The sequence below is a fragment of the Myripristis murdjan genome, chromosome 19 (genome assembly GCF_902150065.1).
Source record: "Myripristis murdjan chromosome 19, fMyrMur1.1, whole genome shotgun sequence".
NCBI lineage: Eukaryota > Metazoa > Chordata > Actinopteri > Holocentriformes > Holocentridae > Myripristis > Myripristis murdjan.
The window spans coordinates 18,360,940-18,388,724 of NC_043998.1; the positions used below are offsets into that span (position 1 = coordinate 18,360,940).

At 42.4% G+C, this 27,785-nt stretch overlaps 5 protein-coding genes and 1 long non-coding RNA gene across 11 annotated transcripts in view; 3 read left to right on the plus strand and 3 right to left on the minus strand.

Annotated features, from left to right (window-relative positions):
• The first annotated feature begins 132 nt into the window (after positions 1–132).
• On the plus strand, positions 133–6,172 carry LOC115377896 (zinc finger protein 11-like). 2 transcript variants are annotated; one of them, XM_030077967.1, is made up of 7 exons: positions 133–352; positions 625–827; positions 1,047–1,148; positions 1,248–1,346; positions 1,446–1,556; positions 2,012–2,135; positions 2,233–6,172. In XM_030077967.1, exons 1-7 carry the CDS (start codon positions 325–327, stop codon positions 4,989–4,991), a joined length of 3,426 nt encoding a protein of 1,141 aa, XP_029933827.1. In that variant the 5' UTR covers positions 133–324; the 3' UTR covers positions 4,992–6,172. The 2 variants fall into 2 exon arrangements, with proteins under 2 accessions (XP_029933827.1, XP_029933829.1); XM_030077969.1 differs by having other exon boundaries at positions 139–233.
• On the minus strand, positions 6,027–12,190 carry LOC115377897 (ER lumen protein-retaining receptor 2). The gene is made up of 5 exons (XM_030077970.1): positions 11,889–12,190; positions 9,182–9,282; positions 8,736–8,894; positions 7,752–8,004; positions 6,027–7,270 (listed from the first exon to the last, which is right to left on the minus strand). Exons 1-5 carry the CDS (start codon positions 11,977–11,979, stop codon positions 7,236–7,238), a joined length of 639 nt encoding a protein of 212 aa, XP_029933830.1. The 5' UTR covers positions 11,980–12,190; the 3' UTR covers positions 6,027–7,235.
• A 687-nt stretch (positions 12,191–12,877) lies between these two features.
• On the minus strand, positions 12,878–16,330 carry mettl9 (methyltransferase 9, His-X-His N1-histidine). The gene is made up of 5 exons (XM_030078181.1): positions 16,154–16,330; positions 15,037–15,227; positions 14,748–14,957; positions 14,025–14,209; positions 12,878–13,865 (listed from the first exon to the last, which is right to left on the minus strand). Exons 1-5 carry the CDS (start codon positions 16,328–16,330, stop codon positions 13,654–13,656), a joined length of 975 nt encoding a protein of 324 aa, XP_029934041.1. The 3' UTR covers positions 12,878–13,653.
• LOC115378059 (zinc finger protein 91-like) lies at positions 16,314–22,060 on the plus strand. 3 transcript variants are annotated; one of them, XM_030078179.1, is made up of 7 exons: positions 16,314–16,445; positions 17,797–17,999; positions 18,122–18,223; positions 18,311–18,406; positions 18,513–18,623; positions 18,718–18,841; positions 19,058–22,060. In XM_030078179.1, the coding sequence occupies exons 2-7, from the start codon at positions 17,862–17,864 to the stop codon at positions 21,955–21,957; spliced, it is 3,471 nt and encodes a 1,156-aa protein (XP_029934039.1). In that variant the 5' UTR covers positions 16,314–16,445; positions 17,797–17,861; the 3' UTR covers positions 21,958–22,060. The 3 variants fall into 3 exon arrangements, with proteins under 3 accessions (XP_029934039.1, XP_029934038.1, XP_029934040.1); XM_030078178.1 differs by lacking the exon at positions 16,314–16,445 and adding an exon at positions 16,733–16,877; XM_030078180.1 differs by lacking the exon at positions 16,314–16,445 and adding an exon at positions 17,270–17,374.
• A 467-nt stretch (positions 22,061–22,527) lies between these two features.
• Positions 22,528–25,207, minus strand: LOC115378063 (uncharacterized). Its single transcript, XR_003930098.1, has 3 exons — positions 25,101–25,207; positions 24,899–25,008; positions 22,528–23,170 (listed from the first exon to the last, which is right to left on the minus strand). It is a non-coding gene; the product is annotated as an uncharacterized LOC115378063 (long non-coding RNA).
• A 1,191-nt stretch (positions 25,208–26,398) lies between these two features.
• The window catches only part of LOC115377953 (CASK interacting protein 2), a 62,920-nt gene continuing 61,533 nt past the window's right edge, over positions 26,399–27,785 (plus strand). For all 3 annotated transcript variants that reach the window (XM_030078036.1, XM_030078037.1, XM_030078038.1), the window contains exon 1: positions 26,399–26,506. The gene's annotated coding sequence lies outside the window, so the exon portion shown is untranslated. The remainder of the gene's footprint in view (positions 26,507–27,785) is intronic.

Genomic DNA, 27,785 nt, shown 5'->3' on the forward strand with positions numbered 1-27,785 from the left:
TTATTGCACGACCCTGAGCAGTTCACATTAAACCGTAAACCATAAATATAACAATCAATATTGCATTTAAATAACTGCGCTATTTAATCCGCTTTTTTTTATTTTTTTTTTATTTTTTTTTTTTTAATGAAACGACAAGGAACTTATAGGCCGGAACCATAAGCAACCATTTGCAACAATTCCAAGACGAGACGGCTTTATGGTCACACCACGCAGGAAGTCTTGATCACGCTGTAAATATTCAAAACCGTTACTGGTATATGTAAAGTGTAATTTGTAACAATAACGATTTAGTTAAAAAAAAAAGAAAGAAAGAAAGAAAACATGCACGGGCTTAGTCATAAAGGAGGAGGTAACAAATGTGTTGATTAAAAAAAAAAAATAAGCAGCCTTTGTAGAAAAGAAATGGATAGCTGATTTTTTTTATGAATGTATTATGGAATTATATGAAACATGTGTATAATGTAATAACATCGATATTATGGCTCTGCTGTGCTGTAAGACAGAGTTTCTCTTGATTCAGACACCAAGCAGCTGATTATAGCACAGCTGAGATCTGACACTGCTCTGGATTTTTGTATTATTTTCATATTATGCATTTTTTTTTTCCTTTTTCCCTCCCAGATCCTCCACTTCCCCTCACTTCCTTGCGCCTCCTGGTCCCACCACTTCGACTGGCCTCGGCCGCAATCTGGCAGACCGTCCGGCACAACGTCGTGACTGATTACGGATTGCTTGAGGAGTTCATCAGCATGACCACCGAGATCGTTCCAGACCTCCTGGATCCCTGCCAGAGAGCTCTGCTGCTCCTAGGCCTTCGAGCGAGGGTGAGTAAGTGAGGGAGGGAGGTGGACGGGAAAACAAAAACACTGGGATCACTTCTTCATATCTGAAGGGTTGTGTGATGAACTGGTGGCAAATTGGGCTGGTTAGAGAGCTTACATTCTGTTACTTAGTACGTGGAATTAAAACAAAATAATACACAACAACGGCATATCGGTGGCTGTCAACATCCCTCCTCACCGATTTCTTTTGTCGGTCTTTAGGTTGTTTTGGAGCTTTGTCACTCGGAGCCCATCGCCGACCTGCGCACAATCCAGCCGCATCTGGACAGGATCCAGACCCTCATGGCAAGCTGGGGCAAAGAGGTCTACCTTCTTTTGTCATTGGATGAAACCCGATAATGTCAGGTTAAATTAGTAGGTTGATTTTAAGGTTTATGTGTCACGGATGTGTCTGTGTTGCAGGTCACGAGTGCAGAGGAGCAGTTGCCCAAATCAAGCCTCTTAGGATTGATTCCGATCTTGTTGAAAGAGCAAGATCAAAAAAGCCGGTGCTTCTTTCAGGTCTGTGCGTTGAGAGCTGCATAAGCACCGGCGCCAAACTTTCTCTTACTTTGTATTTGTGCTGGATTCTCTCCGACTCCCATTGTATTTCATTTCTAGGATGTTTTTCCCGTGGAGGTTCGGCTCAAGTATGACAGCGCTCTACAAACGCTTGTGTGGCACTTCTTATCAAGGCTTGAGAAGCTGCTGCAAGTGCCGCAACTCCGGGAGGTAAAAATAGCAGCGCGGTTTTCTTTGTAATCATGTCCCAGATTCATAACAGTGTCAGAACTGCAGGATTCTTGTGAGGCTGGGATTCTGTGTCACTAACCCTAAGAGTCTCATTGGTCTCCCCGTAAACAATCCAAACCCAGCATTTAGTTCCATAAAGCGACGCCACTGAGACTCGTTCACATGTGGAAATCTTCAAGAAACTAAGAAGTGGCTCACACTCACTGATCAATCTTCATTATTTTTCCTCTTCTGTGTCTTGTACTAGTTATAGAATGTGACCTAATTTTCCAAAATATTGACTAAGTGACCTATTTAGTTGACCCTCGTCCCAACCAGCGTTGTAAGAATAATCCTGCTTGTGAGTTCTGTTCTGTTCAAGACTTCCACAGCCTCAGTAGACTCCATGTTCAGTTCATCTACTCGATAGTTATTCTTGTACTTCTCATTGGCAGGTTGCCTCCCTTCTCAGTGATGTTCCTTCTGTTCTGGAGGAATGTTTTGTGTCTGTCTCTGATCTTCAGGAGCTTAAGTCCCTGTTGTTGTATCAAAAAAACGTCAGCCAGTTGGAGGACAATGGTAAGCCTTTCTGAGTTATCAAAATGTATCGTGTAAGAAAATGCAACTGTGTTTCAGCACGATAAAATGTTTGGTTTCCGTTTCCTCTGTTCTCCAGATGTCGATTTTTCCTCTTGTGGTGACTGCATCCTAAGAGCTCTCAGTTTTCCTCATATGGAGGAAATTGTGACTGTGAATGAGCCGACAGCAACAGGAGAACATGTAGGGCCCGTCAGTGATGAGTTCACTGATGGACGTAGCTGTGATGCAGCGGTGACTGCGGGACTGAGAATATGCATTGGTGATGTAGAGCAAATACAGCAAAGCAGAACAGAAGGACATGCGGAAACCAGCAAACAACCAGTTCACATTGATGACACAGCTGAAAATGTTGATACGTTTTTTGACACTGCAGAAAACAGTGAGGACACCGACCCCGTGACCAGTGAGCAGGATACTATTAAGGAAAGGGACCTAAATAATGTAAATTCTACTGAAGACACTAGATCCAGTGACATTGAAAGTGAAGATGCTGGAGAAAAGGTGGAAGTCTGCAAAACACCGATAGTTGTCGGGGAGGACAAAATTGCAGAACCTTTTGGACTGATGGCAAGTAATGTAAAGGACTTAAGAAATAAATCTGAAGATGATGACACAGCTAAATCCAAACAGCAACAGAAGAACCAGGATGTAACTAGTATGCCTACATTGTTGCTGTTCAGATCAGAGAGACCAAACAGGGGTTTGAAGATGAAGACATTCCTAGCTCAAGGAAGGAAACCAGTCAAAATGCATCTTCTTGACAGCGTAAACAGTCGACCTTTAAGTCTCGCTTCAGATGCTGAACAACGTCAGTGTGCTCGCGCAAAGCAGCAGACATACCCGTGTCACAGATGTGGGAAATATTTGCAAAGTCATTTGAAATTGAAGAGACACGTGCGCAGCTTTTGCAGCGACGTGGGGAGGAAAAGCACAGTATTCAAATGCACCGTATGTGGCAAGACTTTTCCTCGTGCTGCGCAAGTAAAGTGCCACATGATATCGCACTCCAGTGAGCGTCCCTATCATTGCAGCAATTGTGAGAGGTCTTTTAAGCACTTAAGCAGCATGAAGGCTCATGAAGAAGCGTGTAAATATGCCAGCCAGCAGCAGGGGGAGCTTTCCTCTAGAGGACATGGTAGCACTACAGCAGACAATACCTCAGATCCACACCAGTTACTGTTGTCTACAAAATGCTTGCAGGGTGATAATTTGAAGGCTGTCCATCATGATGCAGAAACCTCTGACCCTTTTAACCGCATCTTCCAGGTTTTGCCACAACCCAACATGAATGTTGATGCACAGGAACGGGAAGCTGAGACACTTCTTGGTTCTCTCGCACAGTCAGCATGCACTGAGGCAATACGGAGCTCTGAGGAAATAGCACAACATAAAATGACTCACTCAAGTGATGTTATCTATAATTGCGGCAACTGCCAGAAGACTTACAAGTATTTCAGAAACTTTCAGAAACACAAGGACTTATGTGAGAAAGATACCAATCAGAATTGGGAAGAAAATGAACCCGAGGCTGCTCATGAAACAATTGAAAAATGGTCATCTGAAAAAGGAGAAAGTGTCAGTGGTGTTCCCATTAAGGCATCTTCTACAAGCCAGTTGTCGCCAAGTGGGACCAAACTGGAAAGCAGTGAGTTGAAGAACACGGTGGATGGAAAAGCATGGCACTCAAGGCGCCCTCTGAACGAGAACCTGCTGTCTTCTCCCCACTGTGGCATCACATGTGAGACCAGAGGTGGACGGATGTGTCACGTGAGACAGATCCGCAAGGTGCGCTCGGTCAAGCACGATGAGTCACCGAAGCGAGTCGGGATCAAGAAAAGCTGCAAATGTGAAGAATGCGGGAAAGAGTTTGGGCTCAGATCGACGCTGAGAGCTCACAAACTCACCCACAACTCGCTTTACTGTGCTGCGTGTGGAAAAGTTTGCCCAGATGCTAAAACGCTGCATGCCCACAGTGTCACGCACAGGCCGGTCAGGTGCACCATGTGCGACAAGAGTTTCAACGTGGTACGCTTTCTCATCAAACACTATCTGGATGCCCATCGTTTCAGTGGACCGTTTGTTTGCGCACACTGCCGCAAAAGTTACAGTGAGTTAGGCGCTCTCATCAGACACGAGCGGACACACACGGGGGATCTTCCGTTCTGCTGTGCCAAGTGTCCCAAGAGATTCAACCGACATGTAGACCTCGTTTACCATGACAGGAAACACACAGGAGAGAAACGGTTCCTTTGCTGGGAGTGTGGTCGGGCGTTTAGCACCAATGAAATCCTGAAAAAGCACATGGAGCGCCACTCAGGCCAACACACACACTTCTCTTGCCCCCAGTGTAAGAGAACCTTCTGGACAAGAAAGGCAGTGGATGCTCATGTTCAGATACACCACAAAGGGATGCGGTTCCCTTGTTCACATTGCGGTAAGCTGTTCCTGAGTCGGTCCGCGTTACGGAGACACGACCTAATCCACACCGGGGAAAAGCCTTTTGTCTGCACCTACCAAGATTGTGCCAAGAGTTTCAGGTCAGGTGCTGAGCTGAGGATCCATACCAGGTATCACACGGGAGAGCGGCCTTTCAAGTGCCAGATCTGTGAGAAAGGCTTTGTTCAAGCGCACTACCTAACCATTCACTTGAGGAGTCACACACAGGAGAGGCCCTATGCGTGTCCCAACTGTGAGAGGCGATTCACCACATGCCACCAGCTCAACAGACACAAGCTGGTCCACACCGGGGAGAAACCCTTCAGGTGTGAGGTCTGTGATGAAGGATTCAGTCGCAGACACCGCCTCAAAGCTCATCAGGACAAATATCACAAATGAGAAAAGTGTCATGTTTCAGTGACAATAAAGGAGCGTAATGAACATTTCAGGACAATAATGTAGATTCAGTGGCAACATTGTAAGGGAACTTTGGTATTAGTTTCTGACCTGTTTTGGACATTTCAGAGGGACAGTATTAAAGAGCATGGTACATTTCACAAATACCATGTGTCTCAAGGCTTCTGAGTGGCCTACTTGTCTGACAGGATGCATGGAATGAAAAATATGTAACTAAGAAAAGTTAGGCTCAGGCCATCATGTATCTAAACAAGCTTAACAAGGTTCACCTTGATTTACCTCATTTCTTCTCAAATTAAAACACTATCAGCCTCGAGCCAGTATTTTTTGTATTGACTGTTAAAAAAAAAAAAAAAAAACATGATTAATCCCAAAAATGCACAACCTTATACCCTGTTCCTGTTCGCCTCTACAAGCAGCTCATATCACTGCCACTACATTATAGCAGTGTTTATTCATAGGTTATATGTTTGTGACAGTAGTGTCCAGTGTGCAAAAGTCTCAGGAGGAACTATATACCTTACCCCTCTGGTTAATTTGTTCTTTTTTGGCCGAGACACGATTATGTTCCAAAATATCAACAAAGCTGTTTTCAGAATACAAAACGATTGATAGCATTTCATTTATAAAAGTGTAATAATGTCATTCATATCATTTTATGAGTGAAAAAACTGTCTGTTGTTATGTGGAGGAGCCAAGGCTCACATTGGCGCATTCTGGTGGTGATAAATCCACCTTGGGAACAACAGACATGGCATTGCATCGCAGCTTCGGTCCTGCACTTCCAGTTAACGCTGGACATGCATGTTCTTCCTGCATATGTTCACTTCATTTTAACCACAGCACTGATACAAATGTTTCTCATAAAATCTTTATTTGTGGTGGCAACATCATGCAAAAGCTCCGCTAAGACAAAAAGAAAAAAAAAAAAAAAAAAAAAAAAAAAGAAAAAATAACTGGAATGATCTGCATGAAAAAATAAACAAAGGCAGATATGTCTGGATTACTGTTTTTGACTCTGATGTAACAATGTCCATAGGATTATGCTCATTTCCAACAACACGGTTTTCTGAGCTTATAATTATGCACATCATGTAGGCAATTCTATGGACATTGTTCATTGGAAACTGGAAAAAAAAAAAAAAAAAAAAAAAAAAAAAAAACACTGGTAACTACAAGACTTCTGTAGTGCTCATCCACATGTGATACCCTTCCAGTGAATTTACTCATAGAAACAATAAAGGAGCTTTTTGAAATGAATGGGCCAGGCATTTAAGTATAATTACAGGTGATATACCACAAATGGTGTAATGAATGGATTATTCAAATGAAGAGAAGCCATTTACAGCGATGGGGATGCATGGATCACGTTTCAATCCTTTGCCTCCACCGTTTGTCACAGCTTGGATTCCTCTCCTAATGAGCACTCTGCTCATGTGTGGACATAAAACAGGCAAAGGAAATCCATACTCGTGAATGAAAACATGTCTTTGGAGGCATCAGCACAAAAAATATATTTAACTCCATAGTTACAGGAAGTTCCATTCTCAACAAAAGAACTTGGAAGTCATATCATCTATATCAAATTTATGTTCTAACAAGGGCATGGAAAACTAAGAGATGGCCTTTATACATAGGAATGTAAATAAGGTCAAATTTAGGAGGGGAGGGGGACTTGCCTACCAAAGCTATGGGGATCCGATATTCCTGTGAAACTTATTCAGAAAAAAAAACAATGCACATTTATTTAGATTGCAAATACTATTACAAACGATTGAATCAATAATATCCCACCACAAGAAGTCCCCTTCAATATCATACAGTGCCAAATCATAGGCAATTTTACATTTTCAGCTCATATTCACTAATGTGTGTCAAATCGTAAGAGTACACATTTTTCATGTAGAAAACTTTTCTCACTTTTTTTTTTCTTCCTTTATACAGAGTAATAAAAAAAGTTAAGGCAAGATGCATCAAACAGAAATCCGAAGGCCACGGACCGGCCTCTGCAGATGTGCTCTGATTCCACTTGTTCTGGATCAGAAGAAGGTGCAGCTCCCATTCGCTCTCTGTCTCAGGCATCTTACGCTGGCGGGAGGGGGGGAGAGGAGGAAGTGGTTGCGGGGGGTGGATGGGTGGGAGGGGGGGCAGTGGTGTCCCCTACCAACGACCCCCCACCCCCCGGTTCCCCCTCTGTGAGTCTGCCAAAACACTCCTCTTTGGCACTTAGGCGGGCAGACTCAGCTTCTTTCCTTTCAGTACTGAAACGAGAGAGGACGGATTTATGTTTAACACAACGCAGAAACCATATGAGGGCACTCACCAAAATAAAAAGGTCTAACAATGATTTTTAGGTTCCTCAGAAAACAGTTCAAATAGTCACATACTTGTCAAAAATGTCTCAAAAATGTTGACAGATGCTCTGAGGTAAGGCAAGTTTAAAAGGATGTAAAAGAGAGGACGTAACTTATCTAGCAATCTAACGACAGACATTCCTCAGGTGGTCCGGAAAATGTTCCAAGTCAGTTTATGGGTGAGTACCACATTGGCTATCAGATTTGTTGAGCCAAGTGGATTCTAATGCTGAATTCTGATCAGATTCCACAGAAGTAGGAAAACGGTTCTGTATTTTGTAGATGACAAACTGACCTTGTCCACCCAAAGGTTATTTTGATAAGAGCCAGAGAGATTCCAGTACTGCTATGTCTTTGCGAGAGTAAAAGAAGCGGCAGCATGACTCACCTTTTGTTACATACAAATAGAAGAAGTCGCAGTAGAGGATGGTCTGAACCACCCCGGCGACGATGGCGATCATGTCGAAGAATCCCTCAAAGTAGAAGCGCCATATCCAGTTGATGAGGTAGAGGGCTCTGTAGAGTCCCAGGAAGAACAGGTAATGGGTGGTGATGGTCTCGGCCTCGCCGGTCTTGCTGATCATGAAAAGCTGGGGCAAGATGGACACCGACTCCAAGTAGATGGAGAACGTCCACAGGATCTGAGTGAAAGGAAATGCGATGGGGAGACAGGAGCGTTTTTGGGAAGAAGAATCAGAGAGAACCGAGCGCTGATATGTAACCGCCAAGATAACCAACACTGATGCTTTAAGGATCATACCAGTGACTTTACATGTTTAATGTAATACCTACACAATGCAAACTTCACATCTCTGCTGATCTTTTCCCAAAGCAAGCACCTGTACTTTAGAACTCCAGTATCAATTTTCCTCCCTTTTATCCAGCCATTGGTTTCCATTCATTCCACTACGATATAAAAAATTTACTTTCAGAGACTTCAATCTTTCTTCACACCAGTATTCCATCATTATAATAAAGTCATCTACATTAGTTTTGCGAAAAGCAGCAGCACTGTCGTGTTTTGATGACTTGACAATGGGAAGAGAAAACAGTGCCTTGGAAACACTTTCTTTACTCAGCCAATTAGCAGTTTAGTTATTAGCCGTAGAAGCAGATCATTATAAAGGTGGCTGTTCAACAACAACAACAACAAAAAAAAATCATATTTAAAAATGGAGGGATTTTGTTATGTATTGTGAAATCTTTAGCACCCCTGCATGATTTAGAAAATGACTTGTTGCAATGTGAAATGTGGCAATGTAAAATGGCCAAACACTCAATATCCCTGGTATGGTCCTTAAAATGAAACTGAAAATGTGCATATTTATCCAAAGAAGTCAACATAAGTGTGTCTTCGTGCTGAAGTTCTTACCTCCAGTGGAGAGAAGTCGTGGTTTACCAGGAATGCCAGGCCTCCAACGGGGACGACCAGAAACTCCACTCTGAATGTGTCATGGTTCCCATCGTAAGTGGCCTTGAACTTCACGTAGATCAGGTACACGGTGGCGTACGCACATCCGATGTAGATTATCTGAAACACAGAACCAGTGTTACCCAAACCACTGTCCACACTTGGTGAAAATTCACTGTTCCTGCAGTGTATTGGCCGATGTAAACATAACTAAACATAAGCTGCACTACAAAGTTTGGTTACACCTTGCAGCACGACTTTGTCCTTTGCTAAACAAAGGTGTGTCAGCTTGGTGTAGCAGATTAACCTTGGCATTTTGTGTTCACTGCTTGGAGAAACAGGGGTGGGATTCTTACAGATGTCTAGAGGATACGCCAATGACGAGTATGTCCGTGTGTGAGTCTCACCTTCATTGTGGTGTTGTAAAGAGAGATGAAGGAAGTGAGCAGGTCCAGGTAGCGAGTGGTGAATACCAAGGCAAACAGGATCTGACTCTTGCCAGAAATACCTGTGAAGAGACAGATGGTACAATGCATTATTCAGCTGGATGTTTTTATCTTGATCTTAACCTCTAAGTGTTAGGTCATTTCAAACCTCTAGCCATTTAATCGTCTATTTCCACTCATAAGGCGGGGCTGATTCTGCTGCGCTTGGTTCACAATTTGGCAAACCTACAAAGGAGACGAGGATGTGATTCAAGCCCCATGCAAAACTGGATAACTACCAGTTAATATGGCACCCAATCTAGCTGCCTTTGTACTTCATCCAAATGCTGATGGGGGACACCACACCCCCTCATCCAAGGATTTACATGCAAATAACTGAAAAAAAAAAAAAAAAAAAAAAAAAAAAAAAAAAAATACAGAAATGCAAACTCTTACACTACATCTCAAGCTGTGCGTAGGCTCCTTTAGTTTCACTTGCATGAACTTATTTTTCAACGTACATGACGCTAAAATAGCTGCACCGATCAATCGCTGCAGATGTACAAGGAGCTTCCAGAGTGTCTGATGAGTGCAGCTCCACAGCCTTCATCTCCACCTGCAGCTTTACAGCATAATAATCCCAAGCACAGACACACAGCTGCCCTGCAGGGGGCCTCTCTCGTCTGTCTGGCCTGCAAACACTTGCAAGTGACAACATGCTTTCCTCCAGTCACACACCCACCTCTAGACATGTCAGGGGATGTGATCAGTGCATTCGCTGCAGTAAAAGTGTGATCATTTTAAAGTTAATGGTATCATATGAAACTAGACGACATAGGGATGCTGGTACCAAGCATGTCATGCATGGCTGTCAGCACGGGGACTATTGCCCCAAAATTTGGCAAAATTTTGGCGAGGGGAAAACTGACATTTTCAGCGGGGTCCCTTGACCTCTGACCTCCAAGTCTCTGAATGAAAATGGGTTCTCTCGGCAGCCACGGCTCTCCCCTTTGCAGACATGCCCACCTTCTGCTAATCCCATACACTTTGGGCCACAAACCCTGCAGTCCAAATGTGTTCTTGTGGCCTGTTGTAAAATGGTGTGTTTGTGCAGACTGGGGCCTAAACAGTCTTGGAGTTACATCAATTGGCTTTGACTGGAAAGCTTGTGGATTCAAGGAGCCACATTTGAGTCGTGTGTGATGATATTTGCCCCCATAGCAGCCATTTCATTGTAGTCTGACCATTTTTTTTGGAGCTTGACATCACTGTATAAACTGACCTATCACAGCTTCATGACACTGCACAGCCACAAAGTAGAGAATAAATCAAAAAACAAGTATCACAATAAATCTTATTATTGAATTGCAATACTTAAGAAATGCACATATCAAATCAACACCAGAGTATTGTAGTCGTATTGAATCAGGAGATAAGCAGATCATCCCAGCCCAAATAACCACAGTGGCTAACATTCAAATGTTTACAGTCGTGAAGGCGGAGTAGTACACATTTGCATGATGATTGTGTTCCTCAGGTTAGGTTATTTTCCACTGCTGTTTAACTGTTATTACTTCTGTTTAACTGTTAATACTTCTGTTGAAATTGTTCATATTCCTATCTTTTTATAATCCTTGTTTATAGTGTTTATATTGCTTACTGCTATTTATCATGTGTGTACTGTATATTTCTTCTAAATTTGCACATTGACCTACCTCTATGCACATTTTATACACCCATGCACACGGTTTTTTCTGTATTTTTTGTTGCACATTGCTTTTTGCACACTGGGTTGTACTTAGGTTATTCTGTTGTACTCAGATCTTATTCTGTTATACTTAGATCTTATTCTTTATTTCTATTTTTTTATTATTATTATTATTTACTTAATCTGTAATCTGTGGATACTGCTGAAAAAAATGTGAATTTCCTGCGGGATGAACAAAGTATCTACCTACCTACCGATATGCAGCACTATTCAGTCAAGCCTACAGTAAACGCAATCACACTGCTCTGGTGACTGCGCCTCTTGAGAATACACTGCTATACCCTTTGACCCTCTGTGATCAGAAAACACAGCACACGGATGTTTCATTGCAACAGGACATGCAAACAGTTCCTAATGATCTCAGCTCTGCAGCAGTCAGCTGGAGACAGATATGCGCTGCCACGTCAGAGGTCACCCCGGGCCAAGCGCACAGTATCGGGGGGTCGCCGTCAATAAGCTGAAGTGAGTCCGTGTTCGTCCACAGTGGAGAGGACGCGGCCCAGCGTGCAGCGTGTCACACTAACACGGGAGGTGTTGCAGCCCTCGACCTATGTGTACCTGCGGAGTGACACACCAGCACTGGGCCGCTGCACAGCCGCCGCTAGCCGTGCAGCTCCACTCCCACTTCCCCGCTGTTTCCCGTTACACTGGTCCGGTTTCACACGGTGGCAGGCCCTTTTTTTTTAGTTGGAGTAACACTGACAGATACCGCAGTGAACCGTCATGACTTCATAACAGGGCAAACTGACTGCGCAGCTAATGATACTAGCATGCTAGCAAGAGAGTTGGCTAGCTAACCGGCCGCCGCTGGAGTCTTAATTATAACCGGAGCTATTAAAGTTTGCTGTTAAATGACACACTGCATCCGTGACAGAGATAGAAAGCAATGAAAACCGCTAGTTAAGGCACACGGCTACTTACCGGCGCAGGACCTGGTCTTCCATATTTTTAGCAGCAGGATGATGATGGCTGCTAGATGGGAGAGATCGCCGGTTAGTCTGAAAATGTTCATGTTTCTGCGAAGCTGCGCGGGGGCGAGTGGATCTCCGTCTCTAGAAAGAGCTCCGTCCGGGGGATAATTTACGTTCCAGCGGTGCCGAGTGACACTGACACCAGAAAAAAAGGCGATTTCTCGCTACAGAAGATGGGAAAATGGCGAGTAAAGCGCGACGTGGCCTGGGGACGTGGCCAAGACATCAGCACCCAATGCAAGCCGGGAAACGCTCTATTGATCAGCCAATCAGAGAAGAGCGGCGCTCATTGACATAAACTATGCAAACTGCGTGCTGCGTTGAGGTTTCGCTGGAAAGCTGGTAAATCTCACATCCCCAGCTGGAAATACGGTTACCCTCTAGATTTGGCAGCAAACTTTGCGACTTGCACTCATGCTTGCAATGAAATATAAAGAATAATTTCCATTTCAACTAAAACAACATGCATTCTCATGATAGATCAGCTTGTGGTCACACTGATCAATATGCCATGGGTGTTACACAGCTACTTGATGGATTCTGGGTTGCAGTTCATGTTGCAATATTTGATTCAATATTACTAATGTGTCAAACAGCTGGTGTAACCGCAAGAAAGCTTAAATATTATAGTGTCTTTGTTTCTGAAATGTGGTTTAACTCCTGAACACTTAAATCCATAGGCAATGAAATAAACCATCCGTACAATCATTGTGCACACTGAATGCAGCATTGTGCCAACTTCTCTGTCAAAGAGGCTCAACTTTTTATGGATCCCAAACACTTCACTCGCTCTAATGAAAATAAACTCATCTCCGTTTGGCTGGGGGCTTCCTGAAGCTCCTTGAACCCCACTTAGGGAGCTACTGCTCAGACTGCAATTCAAAATGACAAATCAGAAATCACATTTACAATCACAGAATCTCATGAGAGAACAAAAACTAAGAAACACAAAAAAAAGTTTATTTGCTCTTGGATTCTTTGTACTCTTTCAATACAAACAACATTAAACGTGGCACATTTTAAACAGACCGTTGTGCTATGATATCCTATACGCACAGTATTGACATAGAAGGCCTCATATTGCTTTTATCGCCATTAAAATTAAGTAAGCATTTATAACATTAAACACGATGAGCCCAATTTACTTTGCTTGAGTCAGCGATAGTCTGTGTGCATTGGCCCTATGAATGAAACACGCAAAATATGAGATTGTGAGATTCTCTCCATTGGTAGTACAGTATCTTCAGTTGAAGGAATGATGAACCACAGCACTGACATGAAACCCATGTAATACAACACACTTTACAGAACACACACCAATTCCACACTGATATGTCTGAAGAAGATTTGAGCTTCTCTATAGTTTTGCAGTGAGTTAAAGTGTCATTTCAAGGTTGGCAAACTGCCTTTCAGATATTTTTTTTTTTGCTTACGTAGTAGAGGTATCACTGTCACACATGATGGCTGGTAAATGTAGGAGCTACCTGAGCTTCAAACCTGACTGACCAGTTTGTTCAAAGCACAAAATAATATTTACAGTGTTCATGAATGAAGCCTTTCAAAATTGCACTAGGAGTCTCCCAAGGAGCAATAGCCCAAGACACACTGAAGTCAAGCGAAGCCCGAGCCCCTCATCGTCCAGCACATCATTTGGTATTCATTAAAAGATAAAACACAGTCAAGTCTGATCTCATCAGCAACGAATGAGAGGCTTTTCAATCCTCTAAAGCCTTGAGAACAAATACAGCATCGTCAAGTACGTAGTAATCGTTATACATGTCGCCTTCGCAGAGGTACGGCAACCGAGTCACAGCCTCGACCTGAAAGCCCGCCCCTCGTAACACCTCATTGGACAGATTGGTCACTTGCTCCTCCCACGTCTTCCCCTTTACTCTCAGGCGTTCCTTTGGGCGCTGCCATCTCCCTCCTGGAAACAAATACAGGACATTTTCATTTGCATCATACCAGCAGCGGCGAGGGTACTAAGTTATCTCTATGAATAAGAGACCATCTGAATATACTGCACATACTGAAAATGCAGCATAATCTGATCAGCAAACAAAAGAAGGTGCAGTGGGCGACTGACCGATCTCCACGTAGGGCTGGAAGGGAAGCACCGCAGCCATGATGACTCTGCCTGTGCCGGGGACCAGTGATCGCCGGATGCCCCGCAGCAGCTCCAGAGGATGGTCGCAGCGGTCCAGCAGGTTCAGACAGCTGATCAGATCATACTGGAACCCCGTCTGCTGCCACTCATCTATACCCAGCAGTCTGAGCCAGACAGGGATATATAGAAAGAGAGAGAGGTAAGGATTATTTCCTCCCTCAGCTAAAAGTGCCAGGATATGTGTGCTGGTTAAGGCTTGTAATGCAGTTCTGCCTTTTATTCTTTAAAAAATAATCATGCATTAGCAAAGGTCAACTCAGTTTCATTTTTTTTAGTTAAATTATACATTATGTAATCAGATAGTCTCACTGAAATCTCTTTTTCAAGAAAGATTTGAAGAGGACAAAGACAATTTTACAAAGAATGATAAAGATAGTGGACATAAACATAGTGGAACACAAGTTACAAAAAGTAACCACAACACAAAACAAAATTTGAGAATCACTGCTATAAAAGACAAGAATGTCCGATTTCAATTCTGATTTTGTAACTAACACAGCGCCAGACATAAATCTGGTTCAAAATGTAATCGAAGGGGATTTAAAACTGAACCAGGCTTGTGTTCTATTAATGTAATTACTGGAATTGAAACAAAGTAGAAGACAAAGACGAGGAAAAAAAAAAAAAAGGAAGGATACTCACTTGTAATTCCTCCTCTGCAGGTGCCACCTCATGGGAGCAGAGACCTCGGTGGCGTAGACTTCCCTGAAATGGGCTCCCATCACCTCGGTGACACCTCCGTCCCCGGCCCCCAGGTCCAGCAGCCTCTCTGCCCTCCAGTCTGGGCCGACCCGCAGCAGCCGCTGGAACTGCTCCGCCGAGAACACAAACATAGAGCCACGACCCAGAAGCCTGAGTCAGGACAGAGAGAGAGGATCAGAGCGATGTACGCCGGCGTGGACGGGGCGACACAGAAAGACACTCGACTCACCCGTTGATGGAGGTGCGGGAGATCAGCGGGCTGAGGACTGACGATATGAAAGAGTGGTAAAGCTGAGTGAACAGCCAGCCGGACTTCTCAACGCTCCGCCGGAGGAAGGCCTGGGTGTCTGTGTCCAGGTGGCTCTGGACAAACAGCGGCCGCACCGTGTCTCCAAGCAGGTCAGGACAGCACCGGTACCACTGCACACAGGAGACAAGAGAAAAGCCTAGAATCCATATTGACCCTTGGGACACACCATGACAACTTTACATTTAGTGTTTCCGTCTAATTCTTTAGTAATCTGTAGATGTGGCAAGGTGGCATAACACACAGTCAGTGACAGGGGAATCCAGGACGATGGGCACAAAATATCTTGAGGGAACGCAAAATCAGAATTTAAATGGAAAGGAATGAGTCAGAAAAGACGGACTTCTTGGCACTCTCAGGAGCAGATCTTCTCGAGTGATTCCTTCTATCATGTGGCAGACTCCATTCAAAAATCTGGCAAATGAGCGTGCCAGTGCCTATCGTCAAAAATGTTCATATTTCTATCTTTTTATAATCCTTGTTTATAGTGTTTATATTGCTTACTGCTATTTATCATGTGTATACTGTATATTTCTTCCAAATTTGCACATTGACCTACCTCTATGCACATTTTATACACCCATGCACACGTTTTTTTCTGTTTTTTTTTTTTGTTGTTGTTGTTGCACATTGCTTTTTGCACACTGGGTTGTACTTAGGTTATTCTGTTGTACTCAGATCTTATTCTTTATTTTTATTTTTATTTTTTTGTATTTACTTAATCTGTAATCTGTGGATACTGCTGAAAAAACGTGAATTTCCTGCGGGATGAATAAAGTATCTATCTATCTATCTATCTATCTATCTATCTATCTATCTATCTATCAAAAACACACGCCTCGTTCACTGATAACCAAGCCAACATTATTTGGCCAGATTTTTTTTTTTTTTTTTTTTTTTTTTAATGGAAGTCTGGTAGGTGTTTCCTCCGACTGTGGTCTCTACGGGTTGTACGAATGTAGCCCCAACACAGAAAATACCACAGTAAGTGTGGCCGGGCAAACTTCCCCACTTGTCCCCCGGTAGTGACAGCACGTACCTCTTGGGTCTCGATCCCCGCCGCCTCGCTCTCGCTCGCCATGTTCATGAAGAGTGAGCGTGCGAGCGGACTGCGCACGTACTTCCCCGACCACATTCTTCTGATGGAGAGCAGAAAGGCAATGTAGCCCAACACCCACGCTACAAAAAGCAATGTCCTCAGCTGTAGATGACACATACGGACAAACAACTCAGAGTCTGCGTGGGAAGAGCGACCAGACTGTGGGTACAGTCCAAGCAAGCGGCTGACTGACAGGCCGGCGGACACACAGGCAGAGAAGTGAGGCGCAAATGTTAGTAGACAAGAGTAACGGCATCCAATTGTAAAGCAACACGCCAGAGCATGTCCCCGCTTCCAAATACAACAAACAAACCAACCTGAGGGCGCGGCGGCTTTTACAAATCCAGCTATTTACTCGACATCCTAATCCACTGAGTAAACTGTCAAAGCTACTGTTTGCAGCGCTAGGTAGCACACCCTGACATTGTTCTTGTTTTGTTTTTGTCAACACACAAAACTAACTTCCGCGAGTGTTTCCGCACTTCCTGTGCTACCGCCTAATGTGCCCGGAATCAACTGTCAACTGTATGCTCTTTGACTTATGCTCCGGCTTCTTTATTTATTTTATGGCTTATTTTTTATTTTATTTCATTTTTTTTTTCCACCGGGGACCCAACACGTCTCTGTTGAAGCTGAAATATGCATCATACGCCCGAGAGGAAAGGTAGCTCGCATCCGTGTTTTGGAGATCTTTTATTCTCCCGTGTGACGCGAGAGCCACCATGGCTTCGTTCCATAACCTCTAAAATAACCCACAGGCACCGGTGACGACTATGGCTAAATGTTTGTTTTTCGATAGTTTTTCCAGCATAGTGAATGTTGGAATTCACAAAAGCGTGTAATTGAAACGATAATTGCATTCACGGTTCTAACTGAACGCGTGAAGCTTTTTTTATATTTGCTCTGTTTTGTCTTTTGCGCAGGCTGGTCGGATCGCAACTCTGTGGTTTACCTGCTGGGGTTTACGCGAACGTATCCCCGAAAAGCGCAGGCTCTCAGACTTGACAGAATGTAGTCGGAAATGTGTTCAAAAATCAGACAAATTTAAGTTTTCCCTGTGCATTGGCAAACATGCATTTCTTTTAAAATACACCTCAAGACATGTTTTGGTTCTTGAAGAGCTACGCTTCAATTCGGCATCGACACTATACACCAAGCAGTGTATATTTCTAAAAAGTTTCGACTTTTTATGTTTGCTCTGTTGTTATTCCTAGTCTTCCTCCAAATAATACCATGGATACAGGTGTATCCAGGAGTTTATAAAAAATATATATATAGTGTCTGGTGTTGTATAGTCTATGCCCAGCCATTTGTAAAATGTCTTAAATTATGATCTACAGATTACCTCTCAGTAATGAATACCAAGTAAAGTTGATTTATAATTTGCAAGCATGTAGAAAAAGGGTATTTGGGATGCACAATGACCTCCCTCTCCCCCTTTCTCACTAACGCATATCATACCACTGTGCTCACTTTTGCCCATGTATCATGACTTATTTTTCATGAAATAATTTAATCACTCATTCTGTAACATTCACTTCAGTGCAAATCCTAACACATTCAAGTTATGTCTTGTTTTCTAGAGCCTCCTCTTCCCCTCTCTTGTCTGCGCCTCCTGGTCCCACCACTTCGACTGCTGTCTGCAGCAATGTGGCAGACAGTCCAGCAGAAAGCCGTGACCGACTACGGGTTACTGGATGACTTTGTTACGAAGGTCACTGAGATTGTCCCTGGGCTCCTTAATCACGGACAGAGGGCCTTGCTGAGTCTTGGTCTTCGGGTGCAGGTACAGTTTCAGAACCAATTAGGAATTATGAAATGGTGTGCCGTAATACTGCCTCCATGCATTTTATCAGAGGTGCCTCTGAGATCTAATGGGAATTTACGATGGATTTCCCCTGGTATTAGCTGATACTGGAGTTGTGCCGCCCAGAGCAGATGATAGACCTTGAGGCCATTCAGCCACACTTGGACATAATTCGAACACTCACCTCATTATGGAACATGAAGGTGAGAGTGTGTTCATTTCATACATTGTATGATTACTATAATGCAACAAATACAACTAACAGACCTTTGTAATATGATTTATCACAGACAAGTGATTCCGGGGATGGATCATATGGCTCAAACATCCTGAGTCTTCTTCAAACCCTCGTGAAAGACAAAGATGAGAGGCAGCACTTCTTCAAGGTTAGTGTATCTGGTTTTGAGAGCTAGATGCTGTGAATCTTTGCTCACTTGTTCTGCTGTAGAATGTATAAACTATACCGACCCCTGATTAAATGCTCAATTTCAGGATGTTTACCCAGTGAAATTTGGACACAAGTATAATGAAGACATACAGATGCTTATGGAGAAATTCCTGTTGGAGCTGGAGAAGTTACTTATTATACCAAGTCTTCAACAGGTAACCCACAATATTATTGCACTCTGCAGTAAAGAGGCTTTGGACTTCAGACGTTTGTAACAATGAAACTAAATAAGTTTGCTTTTGTGATCAGGTGGCCTGTATGCTCAGCGACGTCCCCTCAGTCCTGGCAGAATGTGTGGAGTCTTTTTCTCACCCTCAGGAACTTAAATCTCTCCTGGAGTATCAAAAACCCCTTAGCCAGTCCAGCGATAATGGTAATGTAGATTAGACTGTTAAACTATTGTTTTTGTGGTTTATCTCTTTGACTTTAGCTTGCTGCTGATGATAATGTTCAAGTGAATGTCTAAAAGATCGAACATAAGTGGGCTGATATTTTACAAGGTAGTGTTTCGAATTCACAGTGCCACGTCAGTTTGGTAGACATCTGTGATTACAATCTGCGGTTAACTGTATGTGTTCTGATTTTTCAGATAATCCAAATGCTGGCAATAACATTTGTACAGCTCTCTGCCTCCTACCTATGGAAAGTGCTGCGACAGATCAGGAGGACACTGTTTTAATAGCAAATGTGTTGACTGATTACATGGACTCATTTGGCAAAGAACTGACGGTGGAGACAAAAGACTCACAAAACTCAAGTGTGGAGAGCGAAGGAGAGACGAGGAGAGAGACGGAAAGCAGCTGTGTTGAGAATCATTTCTGTGTCAGTGGTGATAGGGGAGCAAAGGATGAGTTTCCTTGCACTGTACAACATGTTGAATCCTTGCACGGAGATAATATGGGTTTAGACTCCTGTGGCGTTGAGGTTCAAGTTGGTTATAATGTGGAGATACCTGCTGAGGGGATTGGATGCACAGAGAACAAGACTTGTGTTGGAGATGTGGGCTCAATAATAGCTACTGGCGAGGATGAACAACTTGAACTGTCAGACAGAACCACCGCTAACAATGATTATGGAGTGAGCAGCTCTTCTGAGAGTGAAAGGTGCCTTAAAAAAGAGCACATGGAGGCCAGTAACAGCATGCTAACTGACAAACAAATGAAAAACATGGACGTGTCTAATGCGATGCTGTCACCCATTCTTTATACACCAGCTGTCCAAGTGCTAACACTTGAGCCGGTCGTGACTGTGTCCTCAAGACCGGTCAGACAAAACCGGGGTATGAAGATGAAAACATTCTTGACAGTAGCATCCAAAAATGAGCAGTCCAAGAGTGGACTCAGAGGTTTGTCGACAAGCAAGACTTGTCCCACGTGTGGTAAAACGTACACCCGTGCGTCCGACATGAGGCGGCATCAGAGGAGCCACACAGGGGAGCGACCATACCAGTGCTCACTGTGCAAGAAACTTTTTCAGTTCCAGTATGACCTGAAGAGACACGAGTTAAATGTCTGTCGAAACACTGTGCAACAACCTAGGAATGCATCATCCAAGACACCTGAGGACAAAGACCCTCAAGATCCTAACCAGTGTGAAGTTTCTGACAAACTCATAAGTCAACCTTTGGACCCCTGCGACCCCGTCATTGCAGCCCGCAGTAACTGTGACAGCACTGCCCAATGCACACAACAGATAAGAACTCATAAAAAGGCATGTGTGGTGAATCAGCAACATGTGGACGCTCCTTCTGGAGAGGAACTTCCTTCAAACGCCGAACAGAATGATCACCAGCCATGTAGTGGCTCAGTCCAGCTGGCAAACGTGGCACAGCAGAACCAGGTACTTTTGAACAGTGACACTGATGCAACAATTCACCAGGAAAATACAGGTGAAGAGGAATCAGAGGTTGTTGTTAGGAAACCTCATGGGGAAACTTGCAAGGAACCTGGCAATTGTAAATGTTGTGGCAAGACCCTTGCGTTCCCCTCTCTCCTGGAAAAACATACAGAGATTCATTCAGGAGAACACCCTTATCATTGCACCATTTGCAATAAAGGTTACAAGAGCATTGCAAGATTGAAGAGGCATTCCGACAAATGTGGTGGTTCCTCAGTACATGATGATGATGTTGAAAGCCAAGAGACAATCACCAAATTAATCCAGAAACCATCATGTGATAGAAAAAGCAAATCTGCAAGTCCAGATGACCTTGTCGAATCCACATCAGAGCATAGTAATCAGTGTTCACATAAGAACCCTCATCCAAACAGGCAGACAGACGAGACAGACTGCTCAAATGTGTGTCACCTGTGTGATAGAACAGTAGCAGGAGCCATAAAATGTCCGATGAAACTGCATCCAGATGAATCCCACTCGTGTCCAAATTGTGACTTAAAGTTTAAGTTAAAAAGAGACTTGAAAAGGCATATAACAGCATGCAAGGTTAAGCAAACTAATGATGGAGAGTGTGATGCTATTCATCAGGAAGGCAAAAGCGGAAAGCAAGAGGAACATGCGAGGGGTTCCAAGTCCACAAGGACATTAGGAAAGCACAAACTTGCTGAAAATTCACTGTATTGTGCCGAGTGCAACAGGTCATTCCCAGACATGGCAAGGCTCAAAACTCACAATCTGAGACACAAACCTCGTCCTTGCACAATGTGTGATGAGAGCTTCAAAGGCTTCATAGACCTCAACCAGCACTACATGGATGTACATAATTTCAGTGGGCCTTTCTCTTGTACTTTTTGTGATCGAAGTTACACAGATCTGAAAGGTCTGATTAGGCATGAGAGGTTCCACACAGGTGACCTCCCGTTTAAGTGTCCCAAGTGTCCAAAAGCGTTCAGTTACGCATCCGCTTTGAAGCTGCATGACAGAACTCACACCAAAGAGGCTCCATTCCTCTGCTGGGACTGTGGAAAAGGCTGCAAGTCCAACGCGGCCCTGAGAATTCACAGGCTTTGTTGTCACAGCAGTGCTGAAGAGAAGCGCTTTTGCTGTGAACACTGTGGAAAAGCATATGCACTTAAAAGAAGCTTAGATCTCCACGTGGCCAAACTACACAATGGTGTGCGGTACCCGTGCTCCCACTGTGGGAAATTGTTCCGAAGTGCGAGCTCGTTGACAAGACATGATTTGACTCACACAGAGGAAAGGCCTTATTCATGCAACGAATGCGGCAAGAGTTTCAGGTCTGCGTCGGAGCTGAAAATACACAATCGCTACCACACTGGGGAGAGGCCGTTCAAGTGTCAGGAGTGTGGAAAGGGCTTTGTTCAGTCTTATTACCTTACTGCACACATGAGGATGCACACTGGGGAAAAGCCCTACAAATGCCTGACATGTGACAAATGTTTCAAAAGTGCAGGGATTTTGAAAAGACACCAGATGACCCACACGGGAGAGAAACCACACAAATGTTCTGTCTGTGAAATGGCCTTCAGTCGGCCAGAGCTTGTGAAAGCTCACATGAGAAAATCCCACTAAATTTTTTGCAGTTTATTTATTATGAACGTATTTTCTCTCATTGTTAAGAAAACAAATCTGCAACAGTATTAATAAAGTATCCATGTTCATATCTTGTAGAAAACAATCATGCATTTATTTATTTATTTATCTATCTATTTTTAACAATTTGGACATCCATCTACTGCTACTGTTCATGTCACAAAAATGATAAGTGTTTTTAATTTAAATCAACTGCCTCATGTTATTGGACAAGATAATCTCAATAATCATTTCCTAAAAGTATGATCTGTTTCCACACGAAGAATCTGAGACCTGAGGGCGTTTTGTCCAAGAACTGTAAGGAAATCTGACGTGATTTTGCAAATTCAAGTTTAAAAAAAAAATTAAACATTTCCCATGTATTATTGACAGAACCTAAGCCGCTGAATACCTTTGTGGATTACTGAAGTCTCTGGAGACTTCCTTGAATAGCCGCATCTATCAGTAAAACCCAGGAATTTTATGTAAGTACAAGAGATATGTTCGGTTTGATGGCAAACCAGCAGGTGATTGTGTCTGAGTGCCAAAACAACCATGAAGCCAAAAGAGATCGCTTTAAGTTCCACAATGATCATTTCATTTAAACCTGGTTGCATTAACAATTAAGTTTCTGTTTTGTTGGAAGGCAATTGATTTTCAGCAGCTACAAAGCTTAAAAGAAATACAAAAACCACAATGAAGCAAGGTGGAAAAACCAATAACGCTGATTCATACATGACAATACAATCACAACAAAACCTGCTTCCATTGGGTCAAATTTGAAGACCCAGAAAGACTTGTCTTCTCGAAGATGGTGGGCTTTTTTTTGAAGTAACACAATGACAACATGCAGATCGTTGCATTCATGTCCCCATTCATGATGAAAAAAAAATGCATTCGATATTTTTTCTCCCCTTTCCAGTGTTACTTTATGAAAGCTTTGTGACTAAAAAAGTGCAGCTCAGACTTTTCCGACGCGTTTGGTACAGTTCAGGAGATTTCAGAGGGGAATAATGGGTGAAAGAAACCTCATGAAAAACAAGGGCAGGGTAGAAAACAAGGCTGTTAAAAGAAGCCCATGAATAATGTTCAGAGTATATGTGGTCTGAAGATCCTCCATGAACCCAAATATGCATTTCAGGATGGAGTCCCACTGGCAAGTTCCTCAAAATTTCTTCCTTCCACAACATCGACTCATCTTCGAAACTTCAGCCTCACAATGCAAAAGGGATGAAAATCGTGACAGTTTTCACAAACATTAGAGAATATATTATAAGCTTTAGCAACTTGTGTATGTCATCATTTTTTCATCCATGCTCCTGAGAATTTGCCTCTGCCACTGGTCTAAAGGAAACTTACTTTATACATTTCTCAGCATTTATGACAGTAGTTGTTGAGCAGTGCTGCGCAGAGCCAATAATGCCAATCACTGAACAGCCATGGGGCCATTTTTTCAAAACCTTTCTAACACGATTTCAGTAAACAGATTGGAAATCGAGCTGAACTTGGGTCTTTCAAAACACAATGAGACCATTCAAATTGGGATGTGGATTTGGAAATCCAATTTTACTCTTAATTAAAGGATGAGATCAGTCATTCTGCATGTTTAGTGTTACATCGACAAAATGTATACACTTCACTTCAAGTTTCTGCTAATCTTTTCCCAAAGCAAGCAGTCATATTTTGGAACTCCAATATCATTTTTCCTCCCTTTTTATCCAGCCATTAGTTTCCATTCATTCCACTACGATATGAAAATGAACTTTCAGAGACTTCAAACTTTCTTCACACCAGTATTCCATCACCGTGATAAAGTTGTCCACATTAGGTTTCCTAAAAGCAGCAGCACTTTTGTGTTTTGATAACTTGAAATTAGGTGGAGTGAAACGGTCCCTCCACCAAAGAAAATAGTCCCTGGTGAAAAGTTTAATTTAACCAGGGACTATATGTATGTATGGGGTATGGTCCTTTAAGATTGGATGTCCAAAAGTCAGAGACAGAAGTTAGGATAGCTTTAATTCTCTATGTTTTCCCATATAGCCTATACATGTTGAACATGCAAGCTGCAAACGGTGCATTGTGTTGAATGCACAAAACCTTCAAAACAAAGCCTGGTGGAGCATCATCTCTCGTGAATGGATAAAAACACTTTGAAGAGAAACAGAAAGTGCTGTTTTGAATTATTTTTGTCACGTAACGAGCTTTGAATCTTGTCTTTAACTTCTAAAACATGTGCAGGTAAGTGAACAAAAGTAACTTACAAAGTGTCTTGTGCACTTTTTCCATTTAGTTCCCTGCAGCCTTTTGCCTGACAACATGTTGTAATGCTGAGATAGTGGTCTATTTATAGACTGCAAAGTAATCTTCATCATGTGGCTCGAAATGATCCTGTGAAGAACTGACTCAAAATTACAGCAAGATCATTCTGATGCTGAACTGCAAAAAGGGGTTAGAAAATCTGTATAATCCTGATTCTAATCCTGATTTAAAGTTCTAGAAAAACTGGCGATATTATACCATGCAGAGTTTATGCAAAAGCCTATTAGTACGTCTGTACATACAATAATAAAACTGAAAAAAAAAAAAAAAAAAGTTCTTCAACTTCTTCTTCTTCTTCTTGATATGCATTTATTTATTCATTAATGTAATTATTTATTACAAGTATTGGAAATATTTGGAAGTATTCCCAGGCTAGTCCATGTCTCCTTATTAGATTGTTTTGAATTTGTTTTATGCTAATAAATAAAATGTTCTCTTGTAACTAATACCACTTAATGACCAGCAGATGTCGCCAAAACACAAGCACCCACTCGGGATAGGTCCGGGTGTCCATGCAGGAAAACAAGCATGATTTTCATTATTTTCCATTTCATAGTTAATTTACCAGAAATAATCCCCAACAGAGAATGTATATTAATTATTATCAGAAGTTTCATCTCACCTCTATAATGATCCCATCACAAAACGTTTTTCAGTTTGGTGTAAAAGTCTTCACATGTGAATTCCTCAGACTGACTGTGATCACAAGGGGATCCCCGGTTTATTTTGTGCCTGTATGGATATGAAAGAGTTTGAGAGGAAACCCTGACTTTAACTATGGGTTCCTTAACGTTCATTAATTCAGTTTTCCTTACACGACTCACCGTGCGCTGTGATTTACAGACTGAAGGAGCCGGGTTATGATGGCTGGTTCTGGGGAAGGAGCTGTCAAACTCTTCAGCTCTTCAAGTTGGCTCGTGTTGGCCGCGTTAAGACCGGAAATCAAGCCATTTTGCCTTCAAAATCAAACAACCACTGATGACAACATTTTATACAGAGTAGCCAATTTTCTGTCATTTTCACACTGAAGTATCGTGCGAGACAGTCCTAAAACGCTGCACCGTCAACCAAGAAGACCTTTATTTTGACAGTTGTGATCAACGTTTTGTTTGTGCATGCCGTGCGTGCATGCATTTCTTAACAGGGAGAAAAGCAACCAAACCCTGTTTCCTCTGCCGAAACTTAACAAGACTTACAGGGTGGATGATAGATAGATAGATAGATAGATAGATAGATAGATAGATAGATAGATAGATAGATAGATCTTTATTGAAATTACACTCAAATAAACAAACATTTCCGACATGTGCTCAATATAATGTGCGAAGAGGACAGGAGTATGAATTAAAAAAAAAAAAAAAAATCTAATAAATTCTAAATCTAATGAAAAACATCATTGGGGAAAATAGACTCCATTAATATATAATCATTAACAAATTAGACTACAACATATCAGTTATTCCTCTTTACAAAGTTCATGGTACATACTGACAGTTTTATTACTTTTTTTTTGGTGCTTATAAGTTTGATCGTTCTTTTAATTAACATAAAAAGCAGTGACATTTGGGGTAAGCTTTGTAATTCCATATTTATGTATATGATTTACCATATAGCCTATCAATAACTTCTCATCATGTTCAAACTAAATAATGATATTTTTCATTCATTTTTAACATTATGACTAGTTTTAACCAATGCAATTTTTTTTTCATTCTAGTCAAAAAAGGAATTGAATATACACAATGGGAAAATTGTGCATATTCAGTGTATTCAGTGGATGCAGTGGAAGATCAACATTACACCTGAGAAATGCAGCCACTGCATGGATTTGGTTTGGATTCCTTGGGTTAAGGTAAGGGCAGGCCTGGGGAGCCATGTGCTATGCAGGGCCAAGAGGCTGCAGGTTTTCATTTCAACCAAAAACTCCACCAGCTGATTTCACTAATTAGCTCACCTTCAAGCAGAGAGGAGCAGCTAGTCAATGAAATCACCTGGTGGACTTTTTGGTTGCAGCCCCTTGGCCCTGCATGGTCACGCATGGTTCCCAAGGCCTGGCTTAAGGTAAACAGGGGTGGAGGCTTTTCTCGGCAGGGATGCGAAACTCTCTACCGGAAGTGTTGCAAATTATGTTGCACTTGACGCTGCTCAGGACTCCTCGCACTGGCAGCGGATTGCCCGCAGTTTCTACACACGCGTCTGTCACCGCCTTCTGTAACAGTGTTTATAACAGGTGAGACCGGACCTCTCTTTACTGACTCGTTTATTCATTTAGAGCAAACTTAAATGAACTTAACTTGCCAAATGAGCGCAGTGTTATAGGTGGATAGACGTGTGCGTGTGTGTGCGCGCGTGTGTGTGTTTGTGTTTAGGACTTTACGTGACAGGGACTCGGAGCACCTTGACAGTTAAGACGGGCAAGCGCAAGAGGAGAGACTAAACTTAGGGAGGATTTAAATCAATAACATAATTCAGTTCACATAATTTGTGTAGATGTGTTCGAAGAGGCAGCCCGACACAGTGTCCGTTTTGGTTTGTAGACAGTTCATTCTTAGTTGGCGCTGCCAGCCGAGTTGACATGGCATGTCTGGGGTTTCCTTAAACGCGATATTTTTGTCCTGTAGCCAAACTCCGATCAGAAATCTGTATTTTAGAGTTTCTTTGCTTACTGGCGAGCATAAACACTTAGTAGAACACAATTGTAAACCTTATAAGAACCGATAATCCCTTCTGGTAAATTCGGCATACATATAATGCACCAAACGCCACCCTTTTCCAATAAAATCTGGACTTTTATAGTTGTTTTACGCCGCGCTTATCGTCATCGAGGAGGCGTTTTTGTTTAGGCACATCGGCGGGATAACAGGTGACTCGATTACAAAATTTAAAATTTTGTTGAAATAATGTGCTGCTTGGTGGAAGCAATATATGCCGGATTTACAAGTGGACACTAATGAATTGCCAGAGGTCGTGTTTTAATAGATGATGCCGTTTACAGGTAAGCAATTTAGCGTTAACTTGCGAATGGAGTCCTGCGAATGGAGCTTTCGTATGTGTGTTCTGTCCACAGGCGAGAGCGGGACGTAACGGGACTGGGACCGGCGGGGGAAGGTGTAAAAAATCCATCCAGTCTTTAAACACTTTTTCAAAACAGCTGAAATAATGCCAGCAGGATCAACTGATTTCTCTTGGTTTCAATGCAACGTATGTTGTTTCAGTGTTTTTTTCCATTGAATTTTCTTTTTCTTGACAGGGCTATAGCTATTGCTTTGATTTTCCCTGTGTCAAGACAGTGTATCCAAGTATCCAAGTTTGACAGGTTCCAGCAAGAAAAGTTGTTGGAAACAAATTAATTAAAATATGTTACTCCAATTTTTTTTTTTTTTTTTTTTTTTTTTTTTGGTTAAAATCTAACCTATTATTATTAGGGTGAATTTGACCCAGAGAAGCTACCCTGGCTATTTTTGATTTGTGATATTTTTTGAAGTCTGCATGAGTGAAGTGCTTTCTTA

Bases quoted from the DNA above. Each gene is read 5' to 3' on its own strand.
- LOC115377896 (XM_030077967.1), top strand. From the start codon at position 325: ATGCACGGGCTTAGTCATAAAGGAGGAG. The intron at 353-624 runs GTAACAAATGTG...TTTCCCTCCCAG, and splicing joins GCTTAGTCATAAAGGAGGAG to ATCCTCCACTTCCCCTCACT. The intron at 828-1,046 runs GTGAGTAAGTGA...GTCGGTCTTTAG, and splicing joins TCCTAGGCCTTCGAGCGAGG to GTTGTTTTGGAGCTTTGTCA.
- LOC115377897 (XM_030077970.1), bottom strand. From the start codon at position 11,979: ATGAACATTTTCAGACTAACCGGCGATCTCTCCCATCTAGCAGCCATC. The intron at 9,283-11,888 runs GTAAGTAGCCGT...GTCTCTTCACAG, and splicing joins GAAGACCAGGTCCTGCGCCG to GTATTTCTGGCAAGAGTCAG. The intron at 8,895-9,181 runs GTGAGACTCACA...TCTGTGTTTCAG, and splicing joins TTTACAACACCACAATGAAG to ATAATCTACATCGGATGTGC.
- mettl9 (XM_030078181.1), bottom strand. From the start codon at position 16,330: ATGTGTCATCTACAGCTGAGGACATTGCTTTTTGTAGCGTGGGTGTTG. The intron at 15,228-16,153 runs GTACGTGCTGTC...TCCTGTGTGCAG, and splicing joins CGGGGATCGAGACCCAAGAG to TGGTACCGGTGCTGTCCTGA. The intron at 14,210-14,747 runs GTGAGTATCCTT...TGTCTGGCTCAG, and splicing joins CTGCAGAGGAGGAATTACAA to ACTGCTGGGTATAGATGAGT.
- LOC115378059 (XM_030078178.1), top strand. From the start codon at position 16,853: ATGCATCATACGCCCGAGAGGAAAG. The intron at 16,878-17,796 runs GTAGCTCGCATC...CTTGTTTTCTAG, and splicing joins TCATACGCCCGAGAGGAAAG to AGCCTCCTCTTCCCCTCTCT. The intron at 18,000-18,121 runs GTACAGTTTCAG...CCCTGGTATTAG, and splicing joins GTCTTGGTCTTCGGGTGCAG to CTGATACTGGAGTTGTGCCG.